Source organism: Gadus macrocephalus, chromosome 13 (genome assembly GCF_031168955.1).
Source record: "Gadus macrocephalus chromosome 13, ASM3116895v1".
Lineage (NCBI taxonomy): Eukaryota > Metazoa > Chordata > Actinopteri > Gadiformes > Gadidae > Gadus > Gadus macrocephalus.
In genome coordinates this window covers 18520814-18546365 of record NC_082394.1, presented here as the reverse complement: position 1 = coordinate 18546365, position 25552 = coordinate 18520814, and the positions used below count along the sequence as shown (strand labels likewise).

The 25552-nt window shown below is 44.5% G+C and overlaps 1 protein-coding gene across 1 annotated transcript in view; it reads right to left on the bottom strand.

Annotated features, from left to right (window-relative positions):
• Window positions 1–2858: 2858 nt before the first annotated feature.
• The window catches only part of chl1b (cell adhesion molecule L1-like b), a 75408-nt gene continuing 52714 nt past the window's right edge, over window positions 2859–25552 (bottom strand). The window contains 13 exon segments of the mRNA XM_060068851.1: window positions 2859–4679; window positions 6231–6303; window positions 7382–7513; window positions 14388–14567; window positions 16830–16952; window positions 17484–17694; window positions 19440–19555; window positions 21425–21647; window positions 22997–23067; window positions 23767–23964; window positions 24784–24804; window positions 24807–24866; window positions 24869–24883. Of these exon segments, the coding sequence (XP_059924834.1) occupies window positions 4475–4679; window positions 6231–6303; window positions 7382–7513; window positions 14388–14567; window positions 16830–16952; window positions 17484–17694; window positions 19440–19555; window positions 21425–21647; window positions 22997–23067; window positions 23767–23964; window positions 24784–24804; window positions 24807–24866; window positions 24869–24883 (1628 nt within the window). The 3' untranslated portion in view covers window positions 2859–4474.

Below are 25552 nucleotides of genomic sequence, written 5' to 3'. Positions count from 1 at the left end.
TATTTTTCTTCACGGCGCACGTTTACATTAGGACAATGTCACACAATGACATACGGGTACATACTGTCATAGTTCAGTAGCTCCAGCTGGGTAATCGAAGGTAATAAAAGGTAAAGCTAACAGGATGTAACTCAAGCGAATGGTGCAAATAAATTAGTTTTTCATAGAGCGCATTGTCGTCCATTAAAAGTTTCCCTGGCTAATTTCAGAAGAAATTAAATTCCTGAGAGGCCAGACAAACTATTTGCCGGCTCACTCGACAAACATTAGCGGCACTCACATAAACCATTCTTATTATTTTCTTACTCATAACTAATGTACCCGCTAGTCTAGACAAAGCACAACAAAATAATCTCAGAAGATAAATGCTAAATAGAATACCAAGGCTGAATAGAAATAAAAATATATCTTTGCCCATTCCTCTACTTAAGTTAACGCCCCTTCCCCCTTTCCAAGAAGTTGCTACTCGCAGGGAAAATGTGTTGATGAATGAAGCTCTCATACACAGTGAGCTGGTGACAGCTCTGGAGACCTAGGGACCAATTCATTTGCAGCGCAAGTGCGCTACGTTGAGATCAGTCCTCCCTCAGATGTCCCAGAAGCCTGTAAGCTTTGAAATAGTCGCAGGCTCCGGGAAGAAGAAAAAAATGGTTGCAGCGCTCTTCAAATGAATCACTCTTTTAGCGCGAGAAGCACTCCTGTGACGCCAACTGCCACAGAGATACAGCAGAGAGAGAAAGGGTGTTTCACTACTCAAAGGATTCCCATTTCCTCGTATATCCAGTTTATTTTCTATTCTGATTTTTATCTTCTTCTTGGTGCAAATGTGCAATAAGCGGCTTTAAAATGCCGCTTGTCAGTGATATTGTGATGGCAACGTGTGTGCTAGGCCTGTAATGTAAGGGGAAGTCAAGTCGAACAATGGACAGGCCTAATGACGCCAATGTGTGTGTTAAGAGGTTGTTCAGGAAGAGATTATCATTAAGATCTAGTGTTATAAAGGGAATAGCGCCTATTAGACATTGATTATTAAAATAAATGTTCCCTTGGAGATGTTATACTATGGGGGGGAAGCATTCATTTAAAAGAGAAGTTGTTCTCGACTGTTATTTTCCTCCAATAATGCCAGGAAGCCAGAGCTTCTGGCCAGTGCGTGGCTATCGATTAGAGTGCTATATTATGTATGATCCTCTCAGTGATGTAGATGAAACACTGGTCGAGTGTTTTGTTTTAAAAAGAGAACTGAAAACATGCGTGAGAGTCCACGTTCTGCTCAGGGCCACTGACCTGCTCCCTCCCCTTCCTTTATACCCATAATATATTAAAAATGCTCCATAGATGCACTTTGCTCCACTCCCTGCTGGGACTACATTAGATGTACTGGGGGTACAATGCATCACTTTGCCCACTGCTTTTTGAAAATGCAGGATAAGGATTATGTAATGCTGTTTAAGGTCAGCTTGATGCATTACAAGGGTAAACGTAAACTAACCACTGGGATTTTTAAACACACACTCGGTAGGAGACCTGACTCACAGCCTTAGGCCATGTTTTTTCCTCACCTCGGTATAAAGGGTTCAATATATAATTTATACAATTAAGCCTTTCTCAGCTTTAATCTTGCTACCATGAACAATTGGTTATGAATTAGTTCCCCGTTTGAAGAGAGAGAATATCCCAGTATTAACCCTAGGGAGACATTCAAAATGAAGTACAATTTTGTGGTTTATGGTGGATTATGAAATATCACAGGCTATGCAGTATACCTTTGGTGGTTAGGTCTACAACATGTTTTAGTTTTCATTCAAGGAATGCTGGCTCCCCCTGAATGTATAGTGTAATAATGACAAAAAGCCAATACCTCACAGTGTTAGCCACCACAGCAGCTTGTATTTCATATTCAGAGTTATTTGTTTTGCTAATCCATATGTTTACTAATCCATGTGTTTCAGTGTTTCTAGGAAGGCAAAGCGGTTCACCAGGCCTTAAGCTTTAATTGCATCCTGACTCGTATTTAGTTAGAATTTCTGTCTTTCTGTAGTTTAAAAAAAATTATGTATACATATATTTATATATAAAATTCAGTGCTCATTTTTGTTGGGCACCAGGTTCCTTAATGCGTGATGTGGACTCAAATTGTCATGTTTGAATTAGCATGTTCAAATGAGCATCAGGTGGCTACATTAGAAACAGGCAGAGGAAGAAACATATTTTGCATCCGTTTCAGTTCATTAGGACAAAATAGATGGTGGTAGTGGTTGATATGATCCCTGCTGGTTTCAGTGCTCCGTTAGATTGCCCTTCACACATTCAGAAGCAATGTCAAGACTAAAATTGCTGGATTTCCTTCTTACATATAATTATTTCATTATTCTCATTTCATCCCTCACTTTATTTGAATTGTCATAATTTTACCTAACCATTATTCCAGTCTTTCTTTTTGTCTAAAACTTTTGTAGTTTGGCAAGAAAGACTGCAATAGTTGGGTAGTCCTAATATTTCTGTGTGTCCGCAATTTTAAGATCTTTGCGTGAATGTGGTTCACGCAAAGGAGTGTTACAAGGCTTTGCACCCTTCAAAATAAATCATGGCAAACTAGGTTTATTTTAATGAATGATGACTTGAAGAGCTTCTTCTGTTGCTAACCGTTAAAGTTCAATATCAAGATCCCTCTGTCTGAAGCAACAAGACAGATAAGATGAGGCGAAGGGTCACTTTGGGCTCATTTTTATGTAAATGTGCACTCACGTGTGTGAAAAACAGACACGTGTCCCAGTTTTATAATTTAGTCGAGTCTGATACCTTCATTCAAACCTATATTGGCGATAAATAGACATAGTCATATCAGTATCGCAGAGTTACAAAAGTAAAGCAATTTTAATGACATAAAAAAAACACCAAATCAACATTAACATGCAAAACAAGCTGTATTTTTTGACAGAGGTCGAAGTTCAGCGGGAGCTTCTGTTAGCTCTGTTCCTGCTGAACCCAACAGCCGTTCGTGATATTAAGAACAAGTAAGGCTTTTTTTGAAATAGTGTAATATTGATGAAGCTTTACTGTAACAAGCAAGGTTGTGAAAGATCATTTTACAAGCCACCAGAAGAAGAAAGGAACAGTAATATGACTACCAAAGAGTCCATTATCTATTACAGTAACTACACAAAAATAAAAAGACTGTAATGAGATTCTAGGTTACGTTCAAATATATATATATATATATATTTATTTATATATATATATATATATATATTGTTGTAATACTGTAACCTAGGATTTTGGGGTGCACAAAAACAGAAACAAGTGTATGTGCACATTTGATAATATTGAATAATTATAATCATACAAATATTTGTAAGTGCTGTGTGATACGCAGCGCCGTAAGGCGGTGAAGGATTTGTACTATTTAGTAACTTTTGTTGAGAGACACTTACGTGGTAATGAACAGTTGTGGTCCTCCATCGTTTTTAAAACAGTTACAATCCCATAGAATAGATTTTAAAAAGATCCGCTCCAAATCCGCTCATTAGAATTTCACTCACAATAATAAAACAAAACTAGATAAAAAATGAAAAATGTTACAATTGTACTGATGAGGATTCATGATATACGCCTTATCATTTCTGATAACATACTCAAGGAGACAAGAAGACAACACCACAAATGATATTCCCTTCCAATTGATGACTCGTAGATTTGTTCCAATGCCCTTGGTGTTACGTCAAGTAAAACAATAAAGCAGAAAGAAAGAAAATAAGTTAATAATTAACCTCTGTACACATATTACATCATATTTAATGGACGGATTTCAATATATAAAATGCAAATAGGATCTGCTGTAATTTAAAACTATTATTGGCTTGATATCCCAACCCTGTATTGTTTGTGTGCTACGGTACACGCGACAGAGAGACAAAAGCGTTTACCTTATTTTTTTCTTCATTTTCATTGTCATTCTCCTAACATACGTACAAACTTGACCATAGAATTACATTTACAAAAAAAAAAAAAAAAACAGAAAGAAAACCAAAAAACAATAACTGTATGGTCATAATAATAACCGAAAACAAAGCACTCCACGCATACACTACAATGTAAAGTATACAGAATATATATATACAGTATTTAGTAAGGGCCATTCTCTTATAAATGGATCAGGCGGCAGTGGTGGATGTGTGATTGGGCGCTCATGACGTGGCCTCATAAAGCCAGGACGGCAGTGCAGTCGGCAGTTACACATTCCAGATCACATTTCAGACCGTTTTGTGCACAGATAATGTCTTCCTTCCACCCCCCTCACGATTTCCTCATCCTGTCGAAGAGGTTCGAGGAGGAGGAGGAGGAGGAGGAGGAGGAGGAGGGTGTTGGTGCCTTGAAGTCTGGTGTTGTATCTCCTCCCTCCCTCCCTCCCTCCCTCCCTCCCCTCCCTCCCCTCCCTCCCTTTCATCCCTCCTCCAATTGTGTCATGGCTTCCTCACGCCGGGGCCTGGGCGGGCCCTTTGATCTCCGTGGATACCCTCTTGTCCTTGTGTCCGGCGTACTCGCCGATGAAGGAGCCGTCCTCGTTGAACTGGACCTCCTGGTCGCCATAGTCCACCAGGCTGTCGCCGCTCTCCCCGCCCGCCATCTGGCCGCTCAGCGAGCGCTGGCTGCCCTTCAGTGGCTTCTCGTCGTTGTCACTGCGTCACGTGCACACACACACACACACACACACACACACACACACACACACACACACACACACAGGCACACACGGGCACACACACACGGGCACACACGCACGCACAGACGCCCCAATAAACGCACACGCGTAAAGACGTATAAAGGAACCCACACAAGCACACAGAGGAGAGAGGGATTGGAGATTAGAAATAACCTTGTTTCATTCATGGCTTCAATCTGTGTCTGCATTGGCCGTCACAAAGTGTTTTGGGGGTATGTGAGTGTGAGTGTGTGTCAGTGTCTGTGTGTGTGTGTGTGTGCGTGTGTGTGTGTGTGTGCGTGTGTGTGAGGCTACAGGCTGGAACTGCTGAAGTCTCCATACCGCAGTAATTGGCATTAGCATTCACCTCTTGCTGACCGGTGTAGAATAATCACACAAACGCACTGGGCTAGACATTTGTAATTTGTTAACACCCTTTGTTCCTCGATTAGGGCTGACAAAGGGACATTCTGGGGGGGGGGGGGGGGGGAGGGGGGGGTTCATAGCAGTAAGGTTGACACACCGTAACAAGGGTTATTATCAGAGTTCTAACAGCTCCTGTTTATGGGAAACATCGTTAAAAGTAGGGGGTTATCGTTAAAAGTAAAAAAGAAATCCCAATGAAAAAAAATAAAAAGTATTTCAGATTACATTACCGCCATTGTTTTAAATTCGCCGTGATATAGCGGGCCAGGAGGAGCGTGCAGTTCAACCAATTCTGGAGGATTATTATATGGAGATTTGTAACGTCTGCATTTTGTGCCCCCTACCCCGATTGGGAGGAATACACAGGGAGTCATAGAGTGGAGGTAGGCAGTTATGAATTGGACCACTAAATGATTAATGAAACGTGACCACATATTACTGCCGCGGAGATGAGCTGCTTTCAATTACACTGATTGGTTTCCGCCTCCTGCTGGTCAGCGGCCAGCCACACGTTTAGCTCAATTCCCCAACAAGCAGCAGCGACCGAACCCAAGAAAGATACGCTACTAATACAATCAAACCATCCCTTAAGGGGCGGGTTATGCGGCTAACTAGTTAGCAAAATTTAAACATTGTCCATTGCAACCTAGGCTTACGCTGCACGCATTAAAACACAAATGTCTCTACTCTATTTGTATGGCAGGGCATGGTAATCGCTGGGGAGCACAGTGATGCTTATTGGTTAAACAGCAAAGGCTTATTCGGGAATTCCAGTTGCTGTTTAAACCGCCTCCGTTTCATCGGGGCGAACTCAAACGTCACGTGTGTAACATCTGGAGGCGGGGGTCATGTAGGTACGGTTTCTTTTATAATGAGGAGCAGTAAGGACATAATGAAAGAGAGACAGAGACAGAGAGAGAGAGAGAGAGAGAGAGAGAGAGAGAGAGAGAGAGAGAGAGAGAGAGAGAGAGAGAGAGAGAGAGAGAGAGAGAGAGAGAGAGAGGGAGGTTGCAACAACCGTTAGCATATCACAAAGTGATTCTATTATGCGCAAATGAGAGCGCTGTGGTTAAATGCCCGCTCCAAGGTAGTTAGCACTCACCTGTATTCACAAAATGTGTCATCATTCATGCCCTGGGACTCCACGTCTGGATGAAGGTCTTCTTTCTCCTTCACTGTTCGCCAAGAAAAAAAGAAAAGCATAATATGAGATTTTTCTTTGTTCGGTTTCCCGCAAGAGCTCGTGTAAAGACTACAACCCTGTGAGGAGGACTGAAAGACAGTAGATTACCGTGTCCCCTTCGCTTCACAGAGTCATTTGAATGTTTTACCTGAGCCTGAATGCGGTTTAATTTTGTTTAAGAGGAACAAAAGGTTTCCCGGGGGCCCGGCAAAGAGCAAACATGTCTGAGAGCGAGGGGCTTCACTCAAATCCGAAAAAAGATTGAGAGTGTTTAGGTAATGTTTTCCATCGCTCAATAGAAAATGAACAAATGAGAGAGAGAAATAGGAAAAATAGAGCTATGAGGCTATGAAGGCAACCTGAATAAAAGCCTAAGAAGAGGGATGGAGGCGCTGGTTTTTTTAATTTTCCATTTCTGCTGACGACTTTAGGGAGGGCTGGCCAGGCAACCAGCTGATGGCTATTAGCAGTGAATGATAAAGCTGGTAAGGGCTCTCCTGTCCCCAGTAAAGAGAATAACATTAAAATACCACAATGCTTATGTCATCATTGCCGAACACGCTGCCCCTGAGTAGCATTAGCATATCCTCAGCATATAGGCATCATGTTGTGTTTCGGCGCCTGTATCAAGAATAAAAGGCTGTCAATTTGATACAGAACTCAAATGGTGGGAACAGATTGGAATTTTTACTACTAATACCATTCCATCTCATGTATTCCTGTAGTATATAAGTATAATAATGCTTAGACCATCAATTAGTTAGTATTCAGGGAGATGTGTCTTTGTGTGTGTGTGTGTGTGTGTGTGTGTGTGTGTGTGTGTGTGTGTGTGTGTGTGTGTGTGTGTGTGTGTGTGTGTGTGTGTGTGTGCGTGTGTGCGTGTGTGCGTGTGTGCGTGTGTGTGTGTTTGTGAGATTGGATATTTTTTGTGTTTGTGTGTGTGTGTGTGTGTGTGTGTGTGTGTGTGTGTGTGTGTGTGTGTGTGTGTGTGTGTGTGTGTGTGTGTGTGTGTGTGTGTGTGTGCGCGTGTGAGAGAGTGTGTGTGTGCAGTTTTGTGCCTTAATACCTACCGGAATACTTCCCTCCTTTATTTCTGTTGACAAAGCAGGCAATGAGCAGGATGAGTGTGAGCAGGGCGATAGTGGACATCAGGCCGATAAACCAGCCCTGGGTGGAAATTCCTTGGTGGGCATTTCCTAGACCTGCAGAGAACAAAGACAGTGGTGACTTTGACTTGCCTCTGCCTTTTCATCGGGACACTTTGATTGTGCGTTTGGATATACAAAGCCCTATCTGATGCAGGCGGAGCTTTAGGTGGATGTGTGTTTGTGTGTGTGAGTGTGTGTGTGTGGGGGGGGGGGCGGGGGTTGTGTGTGTTTGTGTGTGTTTGGGTGTGTGGGTTGGAGGTGGTTGCCGCAGTGGAAACGTTCCAATATTAATATTAAACAGCTAATCCCCTTGTCTAATTAATCAAGCGCGGTAAAAGCCATTGAAATGCAATTCCTCACGGCGAGTCCACACACCGCGGCTCAAATCAAACACTATTGGCACCGGGATGAGAAACAATGAAAAAGCGGCCACACCAGCACCTTAAGTTATCTTCAAGGGCACACCGGCACTCTACTCGATGAGCCATTGACTTGTCCCGCTGATTTTTGTCAGTTTGTTGTTTTGTTTTGGATGATGCTGTTGGGAGCTCTCTTGCATCCCCCTCCTCACCTTAAGCCCCCCCGTATCCGGCTAGCAGCGACAGAAATAATAACGGTTGCATAACCTACCACCCTTGTCTGTTCTGACATAGCAGCCAAGCCCCCCCTGCCACCTGCCACTTTTATTGACCTGTTACACCCCCCCCCCCCCCCCCCCCTGCCTTCACTTACGTTTACCTAAAGAAAAGTAAAGAAAACCCTTATCAGTGGATAGAACTAAAGAGAACGCTGGGTTTTAGAACTATTACACACACACACACACACACACACACACACACACACACACACACACACACACACACACACACACACACACACACACACACACACACACACACACACACAAAGAGGAACAAGGTTAATGGTGGCCGGTTTTAAACCCAGAGTGGACTGATAAACCGGAGGGTAATATTAAGGTGATATGATTAATATGAGGCTTGTCGCTATGTCGTATATGCAATAAAAGCCTGAATCCTTGTGGACTTGATTGCAGGGCTGTCATTGATATTTGCAGACATTTCAGGAGCAGATAATATAAACGAGGCAGCAACTGACAGAGTTGACAGGAGATGAGAACAGAAATGTTGGAGTAGAGGCTACGGAAGGTTAATGGTGTAACAAGGACATAATAAAAGCAGTATTCATCATTTCTTCACTTCTGCTGTCCCAGTTATTCATGATAAAAATTATGAAATTGAATGGTAACATCAGGTGAAGGCTATGACTTAAAATAATATAAAAAGGAGAAGAATAATGTGGAAGAAATAATGCTACATAAATAATTATGTCATGTATACATCTTTTGTAATATGCGTCCCAGCCCTTGGGGATCTTTCATTCGATTATCTTTTTCTGTGGAAACACATCATCCCTTCTATCCATTCACCAAAGTATGGAGGATATTGAACAACGTGAGAACAAGTTTGTGTCCGTGGTCACAGCTGTCCGAATTGATCAAATAAGCACTATTCCACTTAATTTTCCTACGGCAAACATGCAAATCCCCTCCGCCTGCCCTCAGCTGAAGAGCACGTATTTGCCCAGGTGATAATTCAGCAACACAAGGACAAACACCTGGCTCCTCGCGCCCCCTCTCCGATGAGTGCGCATGACATCGTCACAGCTAATCGTGATGGATTAGGCCACTGCTATGGTAATACCCATTGTTGTTGCTGTTGGTGTACAAGCAACTTTCAATGAAAAAGGAAAAGGGTCTCGCAGTCCCCGGCCTAAAAAAAATGAAAATATCCTAAAGGCTGATCGTCAGGAGCGCGACACTCTGTCACCGCCATCTTAATCCTGCCATTACACGCGGCGCAAAGCAGCTGCTCCTGCCATTACACGCGGCGCAAAGCAGGGATTGGCTGGCCTAAAAGCCCCCCCCTCCACTCTCTCTCAAAGTCACAGGCATCTTTTTTGGGGTGTTTGTTGTTGTTTTTGTTTGCTTTTTTTGGTGCCAGCGACAGAAAATGTTGCAATCCCCGCCACCTCTCAACAGCCTCCACTTATCCACTTATCTCAGTGTTGAGAAATACTTTCCTCCTAGCGAGAGCTTCCACACCTCCCCACACTCTGTCCAAAAGGACACCTGTTGGTGGTTCCATGTTTGAATTGAACTTCAGTGTTGTCTTGTTTGATGTTGGTCGAGCTCACACCCGCTCTAGGAGGGAGGGACATTCGATCCGCTTGGCTACGACCCACGGCAACTTTGCACAACTTTTTTTCAATGCTCATACTATCGTTGGTGTATGCTGGCGAAAACATATGATTTTACACAATGATGGTCTAATTGAGGAACAGTGACAAAATAAATAATGATAATAATAAACAACAACAAACAATTTCTTTTTTGGGGTATACTGCCCGTCTAACTTGATGCAGCAGAGGAGTAAGTCCTGTAATAAAGGACTGGTCTTGTGGTTATCTTGGAGAGGGTGAAATGCTTTGCTTTCAGGCCCATTGGCGTCCTCTGCCTTATTAATAGCGGCCCAGCAGTCCTGTTTCAACCTGTTTTAAATACACAGTTGTCAAGCCTCTCCTTAATGAACCCATACCTAGATGCCTCTATTCTCAACGATGTCAGACCCACATCTAAATTAAAATGTCTTTCAAAAATGATTCACAGTTGATTTTATTTCTTAATTAATTACAACACAATTAAAATCTGGTATCAGGGCCCTCCAGAGTACAAAATCCGCCCAGCCTTAAGTATCAAAATACCTATCTGAACAACAATATAGGCCTTTCTATAGGCACTTTATTCCTCCCTCAGATAATATTACCTGGGGGGTCCCCCAATGTTCTATTCTTGGACCAATTATTTATTCCATTTACATGGGCTTTGAGGACATACTGCTGCATGGCCCAAAACTTTCTTAAATTAAATAATAACAAATCTGAAACTGAAATCTGAAACTCCCTCCCGATTCCACAAACATAATTACTTAAAACCTGGGCCAACTAGCTACCTACGCCAAAACCTCTGCCAAAAATCTTCGACAGCAAAAGTCTCGACTGGATTACTGTAACTCCCTATAATTTGGGAAAGTTCAGTCCTCCATGTCACGATTACAACTGGTCCAAATGCTGCTGCCGCTCTCTGACTGTCCCCAGGTAGATGGACACTTCACCCCTGATTCACCAGTGACCCTCCATATGCTTCAGAATATATTTTGTACAGTTTGGTTTACAAAGACTTGCATAGGCTGGCACCGTCAGGTCAGCCCCCTCCACCAACACTTATAAAACGTTTTGTTGCCCTGTTTTCTATGTACTCTTACTCATTGTATCTGATATGTTTTGTTTCTTATACTGTGTGCCCACGCTGTGGCATCTAACTGAACAGCACTTTGGTCAACTATGGTCTTTTTTATGATAATGTTCTTCAAATAAACTTGATTAATCTGTAAGATATCTTCTTTTAGGATCAATCTTTTGATATAAGGCTAAATACTAGATAGATATTATCTGGTATTTTTGGGCCATAACAACTGCGTGTGGTGTGGTAGCCTAAATGTGCTCTGCTCTTAGGGCTGCACATACACTAGTTACTATTACTAGTGAACATTTATTTTTGGAAATAAAACCCAAATATCATCATGTAGGAGTTAATATTGTTCATTATTCTTTATTTTGACAACAACGCCCTATCTTTATATCAAGAAAGATATATTAGTACCTTTTATCTTATGTTAAAGGCTGCAGTTCCATTAGGTTGAATGGGATTTGCTTGCTGCTTTTTCTTCTGTGTGTGTGTGTTTCATATTCATATGGATCAAGTAGGTTTGGCTGTGGGGGACAATTTATATGCTAGAAGGTGAGGAGGAGAGATGATGGAGGATCTAAAATGAAGGACTAATCCTATCCACTTGAGATACATTGCTGTAAACTATTTACTAGGGAGTGCTAGCATACATGCTACCTTTACATCTAAATAGATAGCATTCTAATAAGTGACAACTGAGCACCAACAAGCACAATAATAATAATAAACAAACCAATTAATCATCAGTTCTGTGTTGACACTTTCTAAAGTTAAAGTTTCTTCTAGACACGATTTGCTAAAAAAAGTCTTTAGAGAGGACAGACTTCACCCCGGCACTTTAAATCACACACACCTGCCGTTTAAGATCGTCACCGGAACAACTCTCAGTGGGGTTCACAAGAAGGTGAATCACTGTTGAATTTACATGTAAAGTAGTACATGTCAACATCCTGACAGTGTACTCAAACACACACACACACACACACACACACACACACACACACACACACACACACACACACACACACACACACACACACACACACACACACACACACACACACACACACACACACACACACACACACACACACACACAAGGCTGGCACTTACACAGCCCCTTGTTTACTTTGGACCTTTTTATATTCATTACTTGAGGCAGGCTACCTGACCCAAAACAGGCTGAACGTGGCTCTTCTTTGAGTCCCAGCCACTGCAGTTGGTGTCAGTGTTCATGCGCAGAGCTGGGATTTTGTACCATTGTATGCCTATTCCATAAGTTTACAAAATGGATAAAAAATAATACATTATCGTTGCATTAATTATCAACTGATTGTTTGTTCTTGACTTTTCTCCCAGAGAGTCACACTTTGTCATCCATAATTAGATGAGTGTGAGTTTGACAGTGTGGTTAGCAAGCACGGTATAGATGATCAGCTAAAGCATGCAAAAGAAAAATTAGAGACAGCCGACTATTGCTAGGATATAAAAAGTCGATATCAGAGTCACAAATGAGGCTAGATTAATAGGATTCCGTAATTGCGTAGGTTTCAGTGTTGCCGTTATGCATGAAGCCCTCAGCTGGCTGAAGGAGAGCTTTGCGTTGGGCTAATGAAAGTAGGCATGGAAGTGCTCTCTGTTGATGATGGGGGAAAACAGCAGACAAGGTCAATTATCCACAGATGACTGGTGTGTCTAAACCTTTATGCAGGTTCCCCCTTGTGCAATTCAATGCGTCTGAGAGGTTCTGTCTGCGGTCAAGTCCGCTCAGGCTGGGATTTTTTTATTTTCTTGTTTGCATTTTTAGTAGCCGGCTGCTCTACTTGGACTAAACCAACCTTGTCAGACTTTCAGTTCAACGTTCAACTCTGGGGCAGAGTTTTTGTTTCGTTTGAATGAGAGTGGATGAGGTTGTTATTGTTCTCTCTGAGGGCGACCTGTTTGAGAATATTTTAGCTTTATGGTTATGTAACCCTGTGTATGAGCAGAGACCCGTTACTGAAGTCAACAGGAGAAACCACAGTGGAGGCTGGAGGGCAAACTAAAGAATAAAAAATAGATGACAGGAAACAACTTCCATCCATACAGGAACACATACGGCTGCACACTGCCTTTCATAACGATGCGCCATGGACACACACACACAGCTAAAGCATGATGAATATGTCTTTGCTTCATAAAAGACAGCAATAGTCTAATAGGTATGACACATAGGACATTTGACTGTAATGTCAAACCTACAATAAGTATATTCAGGAGGCTTTGCTATGCTATGCTGTTGTGACACAGTTTAAAAGCACAATGTGTTTCACTGGAATGGCTGGTATTTCACAATATATACATTTTTCACATTGTAAAGGCTATGATGGCACTTTGGTAAATCCATGTGCATTCTCCCATTTTCCCTATCCTCTTCTTTGAGATCACTCATGCCAAAGCCCACAACCCACTTGACTGGAATTGTAATCAACTTGCACTGATAAGGAGACCAAAAAGAATGAGAAAATAAATTACATGTTTTTGGAAAAAAAATATTATATCCTTGAGGGCCTCTCATTAAGACCCCCTATCTGGCAACATGTTTATGATTACACAACTCAATATAAAATCCTCCAGTTTCCCCCGATCAAAGCAATTTTCTTCACTGGCTGATTGTTCCATAGCTTACATTCTCAGGCCCAATCAATAAGCACTTGCCCCTTGAAGACAGTGACAAATCTAACACACTTCCACAGCCATATAAAATTGTTTATCCACAAAAACAAACCGACATGGAGATTTGAAAGAGCTTGGCTGCACATACATATATATATATATTTGTGACTCTGATACAGTGGAACAGCCAAAGAATGACCTAACCTTGTCTTCTGGGACAATTCAAGCTTAAAATTAAATAAATGCCTAACTCTAGTTTTGGATTCTAATAACTATCCTGCACTATCTGGCAGATTGCAATTTTTTTACTTTTCTGTACAGCCCTTAAAATGTATAGTGGCTCCTGTATTGATTGTCTGCTTGGATAGCCCCATTTGGAAGTCACTTGGGTCAAAGTGTCTGCTGGATGTCTGTGAATTTAAATGTGACCCTGCGAAAAGCAGGATAGTGTGTGGTAGCTAGGTTGTGACGATAGCCACAAGAAAAGTTTGGGGCCGGAGTTCTAAAGGTCCACAGTCTGTAGGCATCCTATCTGCTTATATATGGATTTGGATTGAGCAAAAAAAATCGATGTATTCCCCTTGGAAGCTTTATGTGGGGCAGTATGTGGCTCAGGTGGTAGAGCAGGTTGGCTTGTAACCAGAAGGTTGCTAGTTCGAACTCCGGCTACGCCTAGCTGTGTGTTGAGGGGTCCCTGTGCAAGACACACCTAACCCTAACTTCTGGTTAGAAAAGAGCTACATAAATACAGTCCATTTACCATGTTCCAAACCTATATATTCATGGTAGCATGCCTGTTTCACTCATGGTGGTTAATACACATTTTTGTGAAAAAGTGATGAGAATGTATTGCTTATTTTTCTGCACTAAATATAAGTTAATTTGTGGGACTTGGGGCCTGATGTACCCCCGTGCTCAAAGGACGGTAAATAATGAAAAAGTACTCACGTTCTTTCGCCGTGGTGGTGCTGTCTTCAGTGACGGTGGGCCCACAGCCCACCGTGGTGCAGGAGCGCAGGTAGAACCTGTATCTGCTCAGCGCCTCCAGGTCCTTCAGGGTCAGCTTAGTGGCCGCGGGGTCACTGATGTTCACCGTCTGCAAGGGCCCCAACCCCTCCGTGTCGTTGACTGAAACACAGCCAAGACGCGGGGTTAGACGAGTGACGTCACAACAACAACAACGGGACGAGAATGTCCTCATGAGAACGTCCTAATGAGGTCAGAATGTCGGACACAGCCATGAATCTCTTAAAAATAAAATATTGTCCTGAAATGGAAAGAGCATTGACGCAGAATGTCTTTATAAGATATGAATGTGCATACCGGGTATGGCTGTCCTTAGAAGGAATGGATATCCTCATAGGGTCAGAATGTCTTCATAAGACTTGAATGCCCTCACAAGGTAAGGATGTCCTCAGATAGCTAGAATATCCTCAGAAGGATGGTATGTCCTCATAAGACATGGATGCCCTCATAAAGTCAGACTGTCCTCATTAGGCTAGGATGTCTCGATCAGGTAGGATGTCCTCATTATGGCTGAACGTCAATATGAAGCACGCATGGCGATATGTTGCTATGGCGATGTTGCATAGTATACAATTCTAGTATTTTGAGCCTATTATTTAATGTCATTATTCTAGGAATGCATGTTGCTATTATGTCCAAAATGATTTACTTGTAGTGTCCAATTCGCCTATGTTTTCTCCTGTGAGCAAGCTACGTCACTTCCGGTTGTTTCTGTGTATCATCTAAATCCATGTGAACATTCTGGCATGAGGCCAGAATGTCCTGATTTTATGGCGCACGGTTAATCGGGTTTTAAGCCAACAGTATAAGTGATGCAGGTTGTTGAACTGACACGGTAGCAGAGTGACCCTCGAACAAAACATGAACTCCAATAAACCACAGTTTGTATCCAAATTGATTCCCACCTCCTCCTTCCCCGAATTCCCTCGTGCTGAGTGTGGTTAATGACATTACAAAAGGCCCCCTCGCATTGAAACTTTTGAAGCGGGAACTCTACGAAAAGCTGCCGCCCCCCCCCCCCCCCTCTCATATTGAGGTAGGCATCATTCGGGAAACATCTGTGGTGCGGCGGTCTGATTTCCGCAGTGTCGCCGGTGCCGTAGTGACAGCTGGCCCGTTTATCTGCAACATTTCACACATGACTTCCTTCGGTTCTACTTGGAAAAAAAAAGAAAAAAAAAAGAGGAGCAGCACTTCAAAGAGTCCATCAGCCGCCAACATCGCCACGCCGCCACAATGACAGCGTCCTCGGCTTAAACACTCCATGACGTTTGGCCCTCTCCTGCAGCTGCAGGAATCAAACTCGATTAGCCAGGAAATGCGTCTCCGATTACTCATTAAGCTTCACCGTAGCTTGTGTTTCAGGATACTGAGTGAGTGGTGTGTGTGTGTGTGTGTGTGTGCGTGTGTGTGTGTGTGTGTGTGTGTGTGTGTGTGTGTGTGTGTGTGTGTGTGTGTGTGTGTGTGTGTGTGTGTGTGTGTGTGTGCGTGTACGTGTGCGTGACTGTGTCTGTCTAGCTGCCTGTCTGTGTGTGTGTGTCTGTGTATATGTGTGTGAGTTTGTGTATGCACAGACCCCTGAACACTATCAGACACCCATGCATGGACGTAAACTCATGCAAACAGGCAAAGGCTCCCACTCATACAAACACACACACACACACACACACACACACACACCCACACACACACACACACACACACACACACACACACACACACACACACACACACACACGCGCACGCACGCACGCACGCACACACACACACAGATACACTGTCAGCAATAACAGTGGAGTGGCTGAATCCCCTAAGACGTGGAGCTCTGGTGAGTCTCTTTACAGGCTGTGACACCGCAGCCCTGGTCAGCACTGGTCCAAGCCAATGACGGTGACACATAGGCCAATCAGAGCAGCCCTGCCGCCCCCCCCCCCCTCCTCAACAGCCACTCTGACCCTTCACTGACCCCCAACCCCCACCTCCCACCGCCGCCCCATTAGAGGTCCCCAATGATTTTCTTGTTCCGGCGGCACCACCAGCGGCCGCCCAGGCTACACAATCAACCAAGAACCATAGATCTCCCGGCGCCGCCTCCCCCTACGACAAGTGCATCTCAAACAGGGACGCCTTTTCTCTTTACACGAGCTCTGAGAGATACCATCATTGTGTTCTCTGCTGAATGACTGAATAGCAAACAGAACCGCGTGCGAGTGCTTAGGATGTGTACAGGGACGTACGGGACGACGGTGACATGAATAGGGCAATGTTTCCTCGTGGAATATGAGGCGTCATGACTTTGATCGGGGCTCAGATGTGGTCGCTGTTGGTTGATGGGGTGGGTGTGCTGGGTGTGCAGGTACGTACTGAGCTGGTACTGCAGCTGGTAACCAGTGAGAATCCCATTAGGCTCCCGGGGCGGCGACCAGGCAAGGGAGATGGTGTGCTTCTGGACTTCCATGACCCTGAACGCAGAGTTTTTTTCCGGGACTGAAACACACACACACACACACACACACACACATTTATGAAGGTCAAACACACAAACAGACACAGGGAGCAACCCAGTTCTCAACTATTCTTAGATGTATTTTCGACTGCTTTAGGGGCGGGGCCAAATCAATACTCCCCCCCCAGTTTTACTCTTTCCTTCCCTCTCTCTCCCTCATCTCTCTTCCTCCTCCTAACAACAACACAATCCCCCTCCCTCACCTCCCCCCCCCTGTCTTCCTAACAACCATAGCAATGTCCTCAGCTCCCCGCGCTCCCTTCCTCTCCTCCCCTCCTAAGCACCAACCAATTCGTTGTGTCCTCCCTCACCCTTCTCCCTCTCTTCCTAACACCCACCTCATCTTCCTCCATTATCGTCCTCCCCATCTCCCCCCCCCCCCCCCCCTCAACTACACCCATCCTAACCACCACACCCACTTCATCTTCCTCCCTTATCGTTCTCCCCATCTCCCCATCCCCCCCACTCAAGCACACCCATCCTAACCACACCCCCCCCCCCCCCGTCCTCACCTCCCTCCGGGGTTCTGAAGGTGACCACGTGGCTGCCCGGGCCGTTGCCCCGGCCGTTGAAGCTCATGACCATGAGGCTGTACTCGGAGAAGGGCGTCAGGCCGGGCAGCAGGCCGTGGCCGCGGTCCCCGGGGAAGGCATGCGTGTGGCGCTCGCCGTGCTGGCCCTTCTTCTTGGCGTCCGTCCGGCTCCGCAGGCGCCACCAGTTCACCTGCACCAGCGAGAGAGAAGAAGAAGAAGAGGGAAAAAAAATACTACTATTAGTATTTGACTTTGACTTTAATTTTCTGCAATGTGATTCGCTTTTATGCTGTTATTTTCAAGTTTGTATCATTAAAAAGCAAAATTAAATAGGAATTCTAAATTGACCATTGATTGCCACATTGTTATGGGCACATTGCATATATAAACAATCAACATTCACTATTGTCCACAAGATACTTGAATGCCTGGCTTCCTCAGCTGTGCAAACAAGGTGGCTCGTTGCTCAAGCTTCTTGTTCAATTAATGCGTATGTGACAAGGAAACAGAGACGTTTGGATAAAAGTGTCAGCTAAATGAGTGAATATTCATAGTAATCTGTTGGTTACTTGTTCAACAAGCAGCAATTACGAATGGCACGCATTACATTCTTGAATCCCACAGCTTCTCTTTCCCAAATGCTTTTATCCAAAGTGCCTCATGTTGAATACAGACGCATGACATTAAGGAGCAGGGTAGGGGTTATGCACTTGCTCAAGGATGCTAAAAGGTAGACTGTGGACATTAGAGTTTTAAACCAAGAAACAAATCCATTATATCCAGACTATCCTGCCCACTTCAATACATTCTTTATCCATTCAGGGGCGCGCCTACACATTGATTATAGGGGTTACCAGATCAAGCTTCTGAGAATCTTAGGGTCACACATGTCGTACACCAAAACCAAAATCCATAATTGAATTAAAAGAACTCTATTAGGATGAAGTATATAGGCTACTTAGAAAAAATGTAAATATGAACAGAATCGCACACTTTGGTTTCTTATTTTATAGTGAATTTTACTACGACTTTTACTGATGTAGCAGGTACCAGGATTAATACTGGTATGGTAAAAGTTTTGTTCCACAAGAATCATGTTTTAATGTGTTATGTATCTGTGTGTACATGGTGTTTGCCGAATCATTGTTTTTCAAATAGCCAACTTTCTTACTCAATGTATCTTCCTACTTTACTTAAAAAGAAAAACATACAGCTCTATCAATGATTTAATGGAATAGTACCCGATATAAAATATCAGATAGAAGCATATTATGCATCTTAAAGCATATGATGCATTTGCGACTCTCAAGGGGAGCTATTGGGCAGCCAATAGGGGGGTCCTGAACCCACTGGCTGCCCCTATGGGGTCCCGCTGTATCCATTCATGAAAGGGAGCCACTCACCCACAAATGAAGCGCAATCATGCACCAAACACACACACACACACACACACACACACACGCACACACACACACGCACACACACACACACACACACACACACACACACACACACACACACACACACACACACACATACACACACACACACACAGTGTGTGTCACACAAACACTACAGTATATGTCTGTGTTTGTGTTTGTGTGTGGGCGTGTGTTTGTGTGTGTGTAGGCGTGTGTGTGTGTGTGTGTGTGTATGTGTGTGTGTGTGTGTGTGTGTGTGTGTGTGTGTGTGTGTGTATAGCGTCGCCAGGGGGCTTTGAGCGGCTGAGTGGGGGGACAGAGGCCAAGGGTTAAAGGAAGGTCAGGGCTGTTTCTTTTAAGTCGCACGCACCTGGGTGTTTTTGTGTGTGTGTGTGTGTGTGTGTGTGTGTGTGTGTGTGTGTGTGTGTGTGTGTGTGTGTGTGTGTGTGTGTGTCTGTGTGTGTGTGTGTGTGTGTGTGTGTGTGTGTGTGTGTGTGTTTTTAAGAGCGTTTACCCTGTAACCCCCCAGGTGGCCGTGCAGCTTGTCTTTGTGCACGCGCCCCCAGCTGACCTTGACCACGGAGCTGTTCATCACCTCCACCGTCACGTTGTCCGGCGCAGCGCTGGGGACTACACACACACACACACACACACACACACACACACACACACACACACACACACACACACACACACACACACACACATACACACACACACACACACACACACACACACACACACAGGCATGCGCACAAACACACACATGAAGGCATGCACAAACGGACATGCATGCACACACATTTACCCAAACAGACACACACATGTAGTCACACACAAACACGCACATACGCACACGCACAGGTATGCGTGGACACGTGTCGTTTTGCACACGTAGGGTAGGCAGGCGCACACACATGCAGGTACACCCAAACATACACCCACAAGCATGCAAACCCACACACACACACATATTAACAGAAACACACACACACACACACACACACACACACACACAAGCAAACACACATATATATATATATATAAATATATATATATATATATATATGTATATATATATATACACACATATATATGTATGTATGCATATATGCACATTTATATTCATGCAAGAACAGACGCAAAATAATTCACATAGAAAACATGTTCATGTAAACAACAAATGAAGCGCAATCATGCACCACACACACACAGAGACACACACACACACACACACACACACACACACACACACACACACATACACACACACACACACACACACACACACACACACACACACACACACACACACACACACACACACACACACACACACACACACACACACACACAAATATCAGTGACTATGCCAACGGTGAAGCCAATCAGAAACACCCACAGGGGGGAAAGGTAGCTTCAGCTGCACTCACCAACAACGGGACAATTCATTAAACTAGTTGGCAATAGCTAGCCTCTGAAAACAACACAGCGACTAAAAGAACCACACTCTCACATGTCATCACCACCAGACATCTAGATGAACACTTTATAAATCCTGTGGCAACACACGAGGGACTAACTAAACGCAAGGGTATAGGGTGCGCTAGAAACACTGAAACGTAATACTACTGAGACTGATTATGTTTTGCTACCACTGTAGTGGTTGTGGGGGGTAGGGGCAGAGATAAGGGGTCAACACATGATGAGCTTCGAGCAAAGAGTTGGACGCAAGGTCGGGTGTTGGGAATATAGCCAGCCCACAGAGGCCGGTTCAACACCTTGCCCTCATACAACTTTGGAGGCATGCATTTAGGTTAAGAAACAATTGAAGTGTTTATATTTTGATTCTGTTGGTTTCAATCTTCGATCTAGTCTGTGATCAGATTGAGTATATTTCGGAAGGTCAAACAACAACAGGGGGAGAGTTGAAATTGTTAGTACTTTTAGGGGCAGATTCAAAATGGAGACTTTGAGCGGCCGATAGCGTCGGCTTTAGGTCGGGCTTCAGCCCTCGACTCAATAGGGTTAGGGGTAGGTAAATGGGCTAATACATTGGCGACGCTGGCCACACTAATGCTGAAAGCTCATCATGTGGTGACCACTATAGTGCGATGAGCCCTAACCTGAGGTGACCTCCTTGGGGCAATTCCAAAAGAAGGCTGGAGACGGGAGGATAATGAGTGTTCTATAGCACTCAGTTAGGCGGATCATTCGGTTCATTATCAGAGGACACCACATAGCTATTTTACGGTGAATAAAAAAGGCCTAGTCTCGTCCCAGAAACAAAAACAGACTTAAATAACACAAAAAACAGGACATCTCTGATCAAAGCACAGACAAATGAAAGGAAGAAAAGTAAGTAAATAGAGGTCAGAAACATTCATTTTGTTTTGTGATTTTAACTTATTTTGAAAGCTGCTGAAGAACACAAAAAGTAATTATATGAACATTTAAATAACCATCCGTAAGTGACACAGAAGAAAAGCGAATACTCACAGTCCTCCCCAGAGAAGCCGCTGACGATGCGGGGCTCCGGGGCCCATCCCTGCTGGTTCCTGGCGTGGATCTTGATCTCGTAGGGAACGAAGGTGGGCGTGGCGCTCACAATGAAGGAGTGTCTCTTCACCGTGTGCTCCTTCCAGTCCTCATCCAGGTCCTGCCGCCGGTAGCTCACCTTGTACTCCAGACCCGGCCCGTTGTGCTCGATAGGAAGCAGTGGCTGATGGGTAAAAAGTATGTCGAAAGAATTACAAAGCTTTTTTTCGCAAGCCCATTCCCTATCTCTTTCCTCCTCGTTCCAGCTCTCAGTCTCCCCCCCCTTTCTTTAAGACTATATTTTTCCTTCTGTCCTTATTATTTGAACGAACCTTATCTGAACGTTTTGTCCTGATTAATAGCTCTGTATTAATTTCTTTCTCTCTTTTTGATTATCTGTTTGGTCTGTTCTATCTTGCTTTCTGTTCCCTTTCCTTCTGTGTATTGTTGGTTTCTGTCTCTATATTAATGTCTTTCTTTCTGTCTGATCTGTCTTGATTTCTTTACTTCTCTGATTATAATTGCAGTCATTTCAGCGTAACTTTAAAAGACACTGCTCCATTCACTGCCTCAACTTCCATGGGGATATTATGACAAACCAGCCCGCTGAACTTCAATACCGTTAGGGTTAACATTCTGGCATAGTGATTTTTTTTCTGCAACTATCTCGTAAGAAATGTAATGTTCCGGTCCACACACTTCCGAGCCTGGAGTCTGATGTGTGTGGAGGTAGGGGGAGAGGGTTGGAGACCACTAATCTTGACAAAGAAAATGAGATGCCATTATCCTCAGAAAAGCAAACCGTTAATAGCGAGTGAATCCTGGGTGTCGGGTTAGCATATAGCGTGACAGGGGCCGCAGACAGACAATAAGAGAGGGGCAGATTAATCTTTTTCATCTTTAATACAATGAGGGCGGAATATACTCCAGTATGTAGAGGAAGGAAAATAATTTAGCTCCATTTCATGGCCGCCCCTTTATTTTCCCAATCAAAGTGGTACAACGGGGCCTTTCATTCGAAGTGCTTCCAGAAAATGTCTCCACTGCAGGAGCTGGTAGAAGAATGGGAAACATCACAAGTGGGATAATTCAATTTCAAATGTATCCATTGATAATTGTGTGTTTGGCATTCATGGAATTGCACCTGATCCTGAGATGTCTGCAGACATAGTGTGGGAATAATTCATCAGGACGGCCGACATCCAAGTCTTGAGCAGTTAAAGAGGTATGCACTGTATAGATATGTATATAGAGGGAGAGAGCAAGAAAGAACGAGAGCGAGAGAGTGAGAGAGAGAGAGATATCGAGGACACATTAGTTAGAGAGAGAGCGAGAGCACAAGAGTGAGAGAGAAAGAGACAGAGAGAAAGTGGGAGAGAGAGAGAGAGAGAGCACAAGAGAGGTTGAGAAAGTGTGAGAGAGAGAGAGAGAGAGAGAGAGAGAGAGAGAGAGAGAGAGAGAGAGAGAGAGAGAGAGAGAGAGAGAGAGAGAGAGAGAGAGAGCAGTCCGCAGAACGTAGTCTGCGTTCCTTACCTCCCAGTTGATATCCATTTCATATGGCAAATGACTTTCGATTTTGATATTTTCAGGGTTTTTTTCAGGAGCTATGGAGCAGAAGAAGAAGAAGAAGAAGCAATATAGATTTCCGTCGTCACCAGGAGTTGTTTGGGGAAGAAATCTCCAGTGAAACGCACACACACACCCAAACCGGTGAAATCAATTATGAAGCAAGTTGGAGTGTGTTTTTGGAGTTCAGATAGTGCTCATTGTTGCTTAACCGCTTGGTCGGCCCAGTGACCGTTATCGGGAGGATAGAAACAAACAATGAGAGCGGCCAAGGGAACAATGGGGAAAGATAAAAAGGAAAGGAGGGGGGAGACTGAGATACAGAGAGAGAGAGACGGCAAGAAAGAGAGACTGAGAGCCATAGAGACACAAAGAGAGACAGATAGATATGCCGACAAACAGAGGCAGAGATGGAGAGATACAGAAATACAGGGACCGACAGATCAGTCAGGCACAGAGAGAGAGACACAGAGGGGCACAGGCAATGAGAAACAGACAGACGGACAGACAGACAGGCAGGCAGACAGAGAGACAGAAATACAGTCCGACAGGAAAAAGACAGTGACAGATGTAAATGGAAGGACCGACAATCAGGCAGACAGACAGACAGAGAGAAAGAAACACAGGCCATCAGAAAATAAAGACAGAGAGACGGAGGCAGACAGACAGACCGACAATCAAAGAGACAGAAAGAGAGACAGAAACACAGACAGACAGACAGAGGAAGGGGTTCCGACCTGCCGCGGGGGTCTTGTATCTCTCTGTGTGTTCGCTGGGACGGCCCTTGCCCACGGCGTTGAGGGGGGCCACGCGGAAGCGGTAGTCCACGTTCCCGTGAAGCTTGAGCAGGGCCGAACCGTGGTTCCCCGGGACCCGCACCAGCTCCTTCCACTTCCCCGGCTCCCACTGTCCCTCCTCGTACTCGATAATAAACTCTGTAGCCGGGGGACAACACAGAGAGTTAGCTGTGTGTGTGTGTGTGTGTGTGTGTGTGTGTGTGTGTGTGTGTGTGTGTGTGTGTGTGTGTGTGTGTGTGTGTGTGTGTGTGTTTAGGTGTTTGTGTTAGTTTGTAGATGTCTGTGTTTCAGAGAGAGTGAGAGAGAGAGAGAGAGAGAGAGAGAGAGAGAGAGAGAGAGAGAGAGAGAGAGAGAGAGGGAGAGGGAGAGAGAGAGAGAGAGAGAGAGAGAGAGAGAGAGAGAGAGAGAGAGAGAGAGAGGGAGAGAGAGAGAGAGAGAGAGAGAGAGAGAGAGAAAGGGACAGAGAGAGAGAGAGAGAGAGAGAGAGGAGAGAGAGAGAGAGAGAGAGAGAGAGAGAGAGGGACAGAGAGAGAGAGAGAGGGAGAGAGAGAGAGAGAGAGAGAGAGAGAGAGAGAGAGAGAGAGAGAGAGAGAGAAAGGGGACAGAGAGAGACGGAGCGAGACAGAGTGAGAGTTAGTCTCCTGCCAAAAGCATATCTCATCCAGCTGCCAGCTGTGAAGTGAAACTCTTCAGATTCTGCTTTCTGCACGCTCTTTGCTGGGGGAGACGAGCAATAATTTATGCTTGGAAGGACCAATAATAGAGCTAGATTTGTAAAGATATTTCGGAGCATTACTAAGACTTCTTATGCGACTGGCGGCGTGTGGGCTCAAAATATGGTATTTTTTTCAATCCAATCACACTGGATTTAGATTTCGAACGCTGTAGCACGCTTGGAGTCAATATAGCACAGGCTTTTTGCCGAGGTGCAGCACAATAGATGGATGCTCCTATTACCAGTGGTCGAACTGCCGTGTCTTCCCCAGGGCTCCATTTCAGCTTCACACCTCGGTTCTTGTGCTCGGATAGCACCAGGTCGTAGGTGCGTCGGGTACATCTGAAATCCAAACCACAGCGACGCGGACGTTGGACAGCGAAAATAAACAGCAATCTATGCAGATAATGTGCAGCAATCCCTCACATACTACCACACACATCCTCTTACTCCCATGTCTCATGAACTCTCTCTTACACTCATCTCTCATGCTCAAATCTCTCATACACTCTGTCATACTCAAATCTCTCTCTTTCTCTCTCCCTCTCTTTCTCTCTCATAGTTACATCCCTCATCCTCACATCTCTCATGCCCCAAAAAAGTTACGAGCGAATATAAACACAGAGCATATTTCTCTGGAGTCTACTACAGATGGAGGTGGACCCCTGTATGTGATGAATGTTGAATAAGGATGGGGAGGAGAAGAAGAGGGGAGAGGAAGAAGAAGGGGGAGGAATGAGTAAGTGAAGCTTTAAACTTTTTAAAACACACGGTCAAAGTGCTTCACACACACATGCACACACACACACACGGGAAGAGGAGTGGTGGGAGGGGGAAGAAGAGGAGTGTAAGGAGGATGGAGAGGAAGAGGAGGGGTGGAAGGAGGAAGAAGGAGAGGGGAGGGAGGAGGTCTACGAGCAGAGCCATGTCCGTCTCTCTCGGTGGCCTCCGAGCACCTGGCTCTATTTTAATTCCCGGGATCGATGGGCGGCCCCCGCGTCGCCTGTGAGG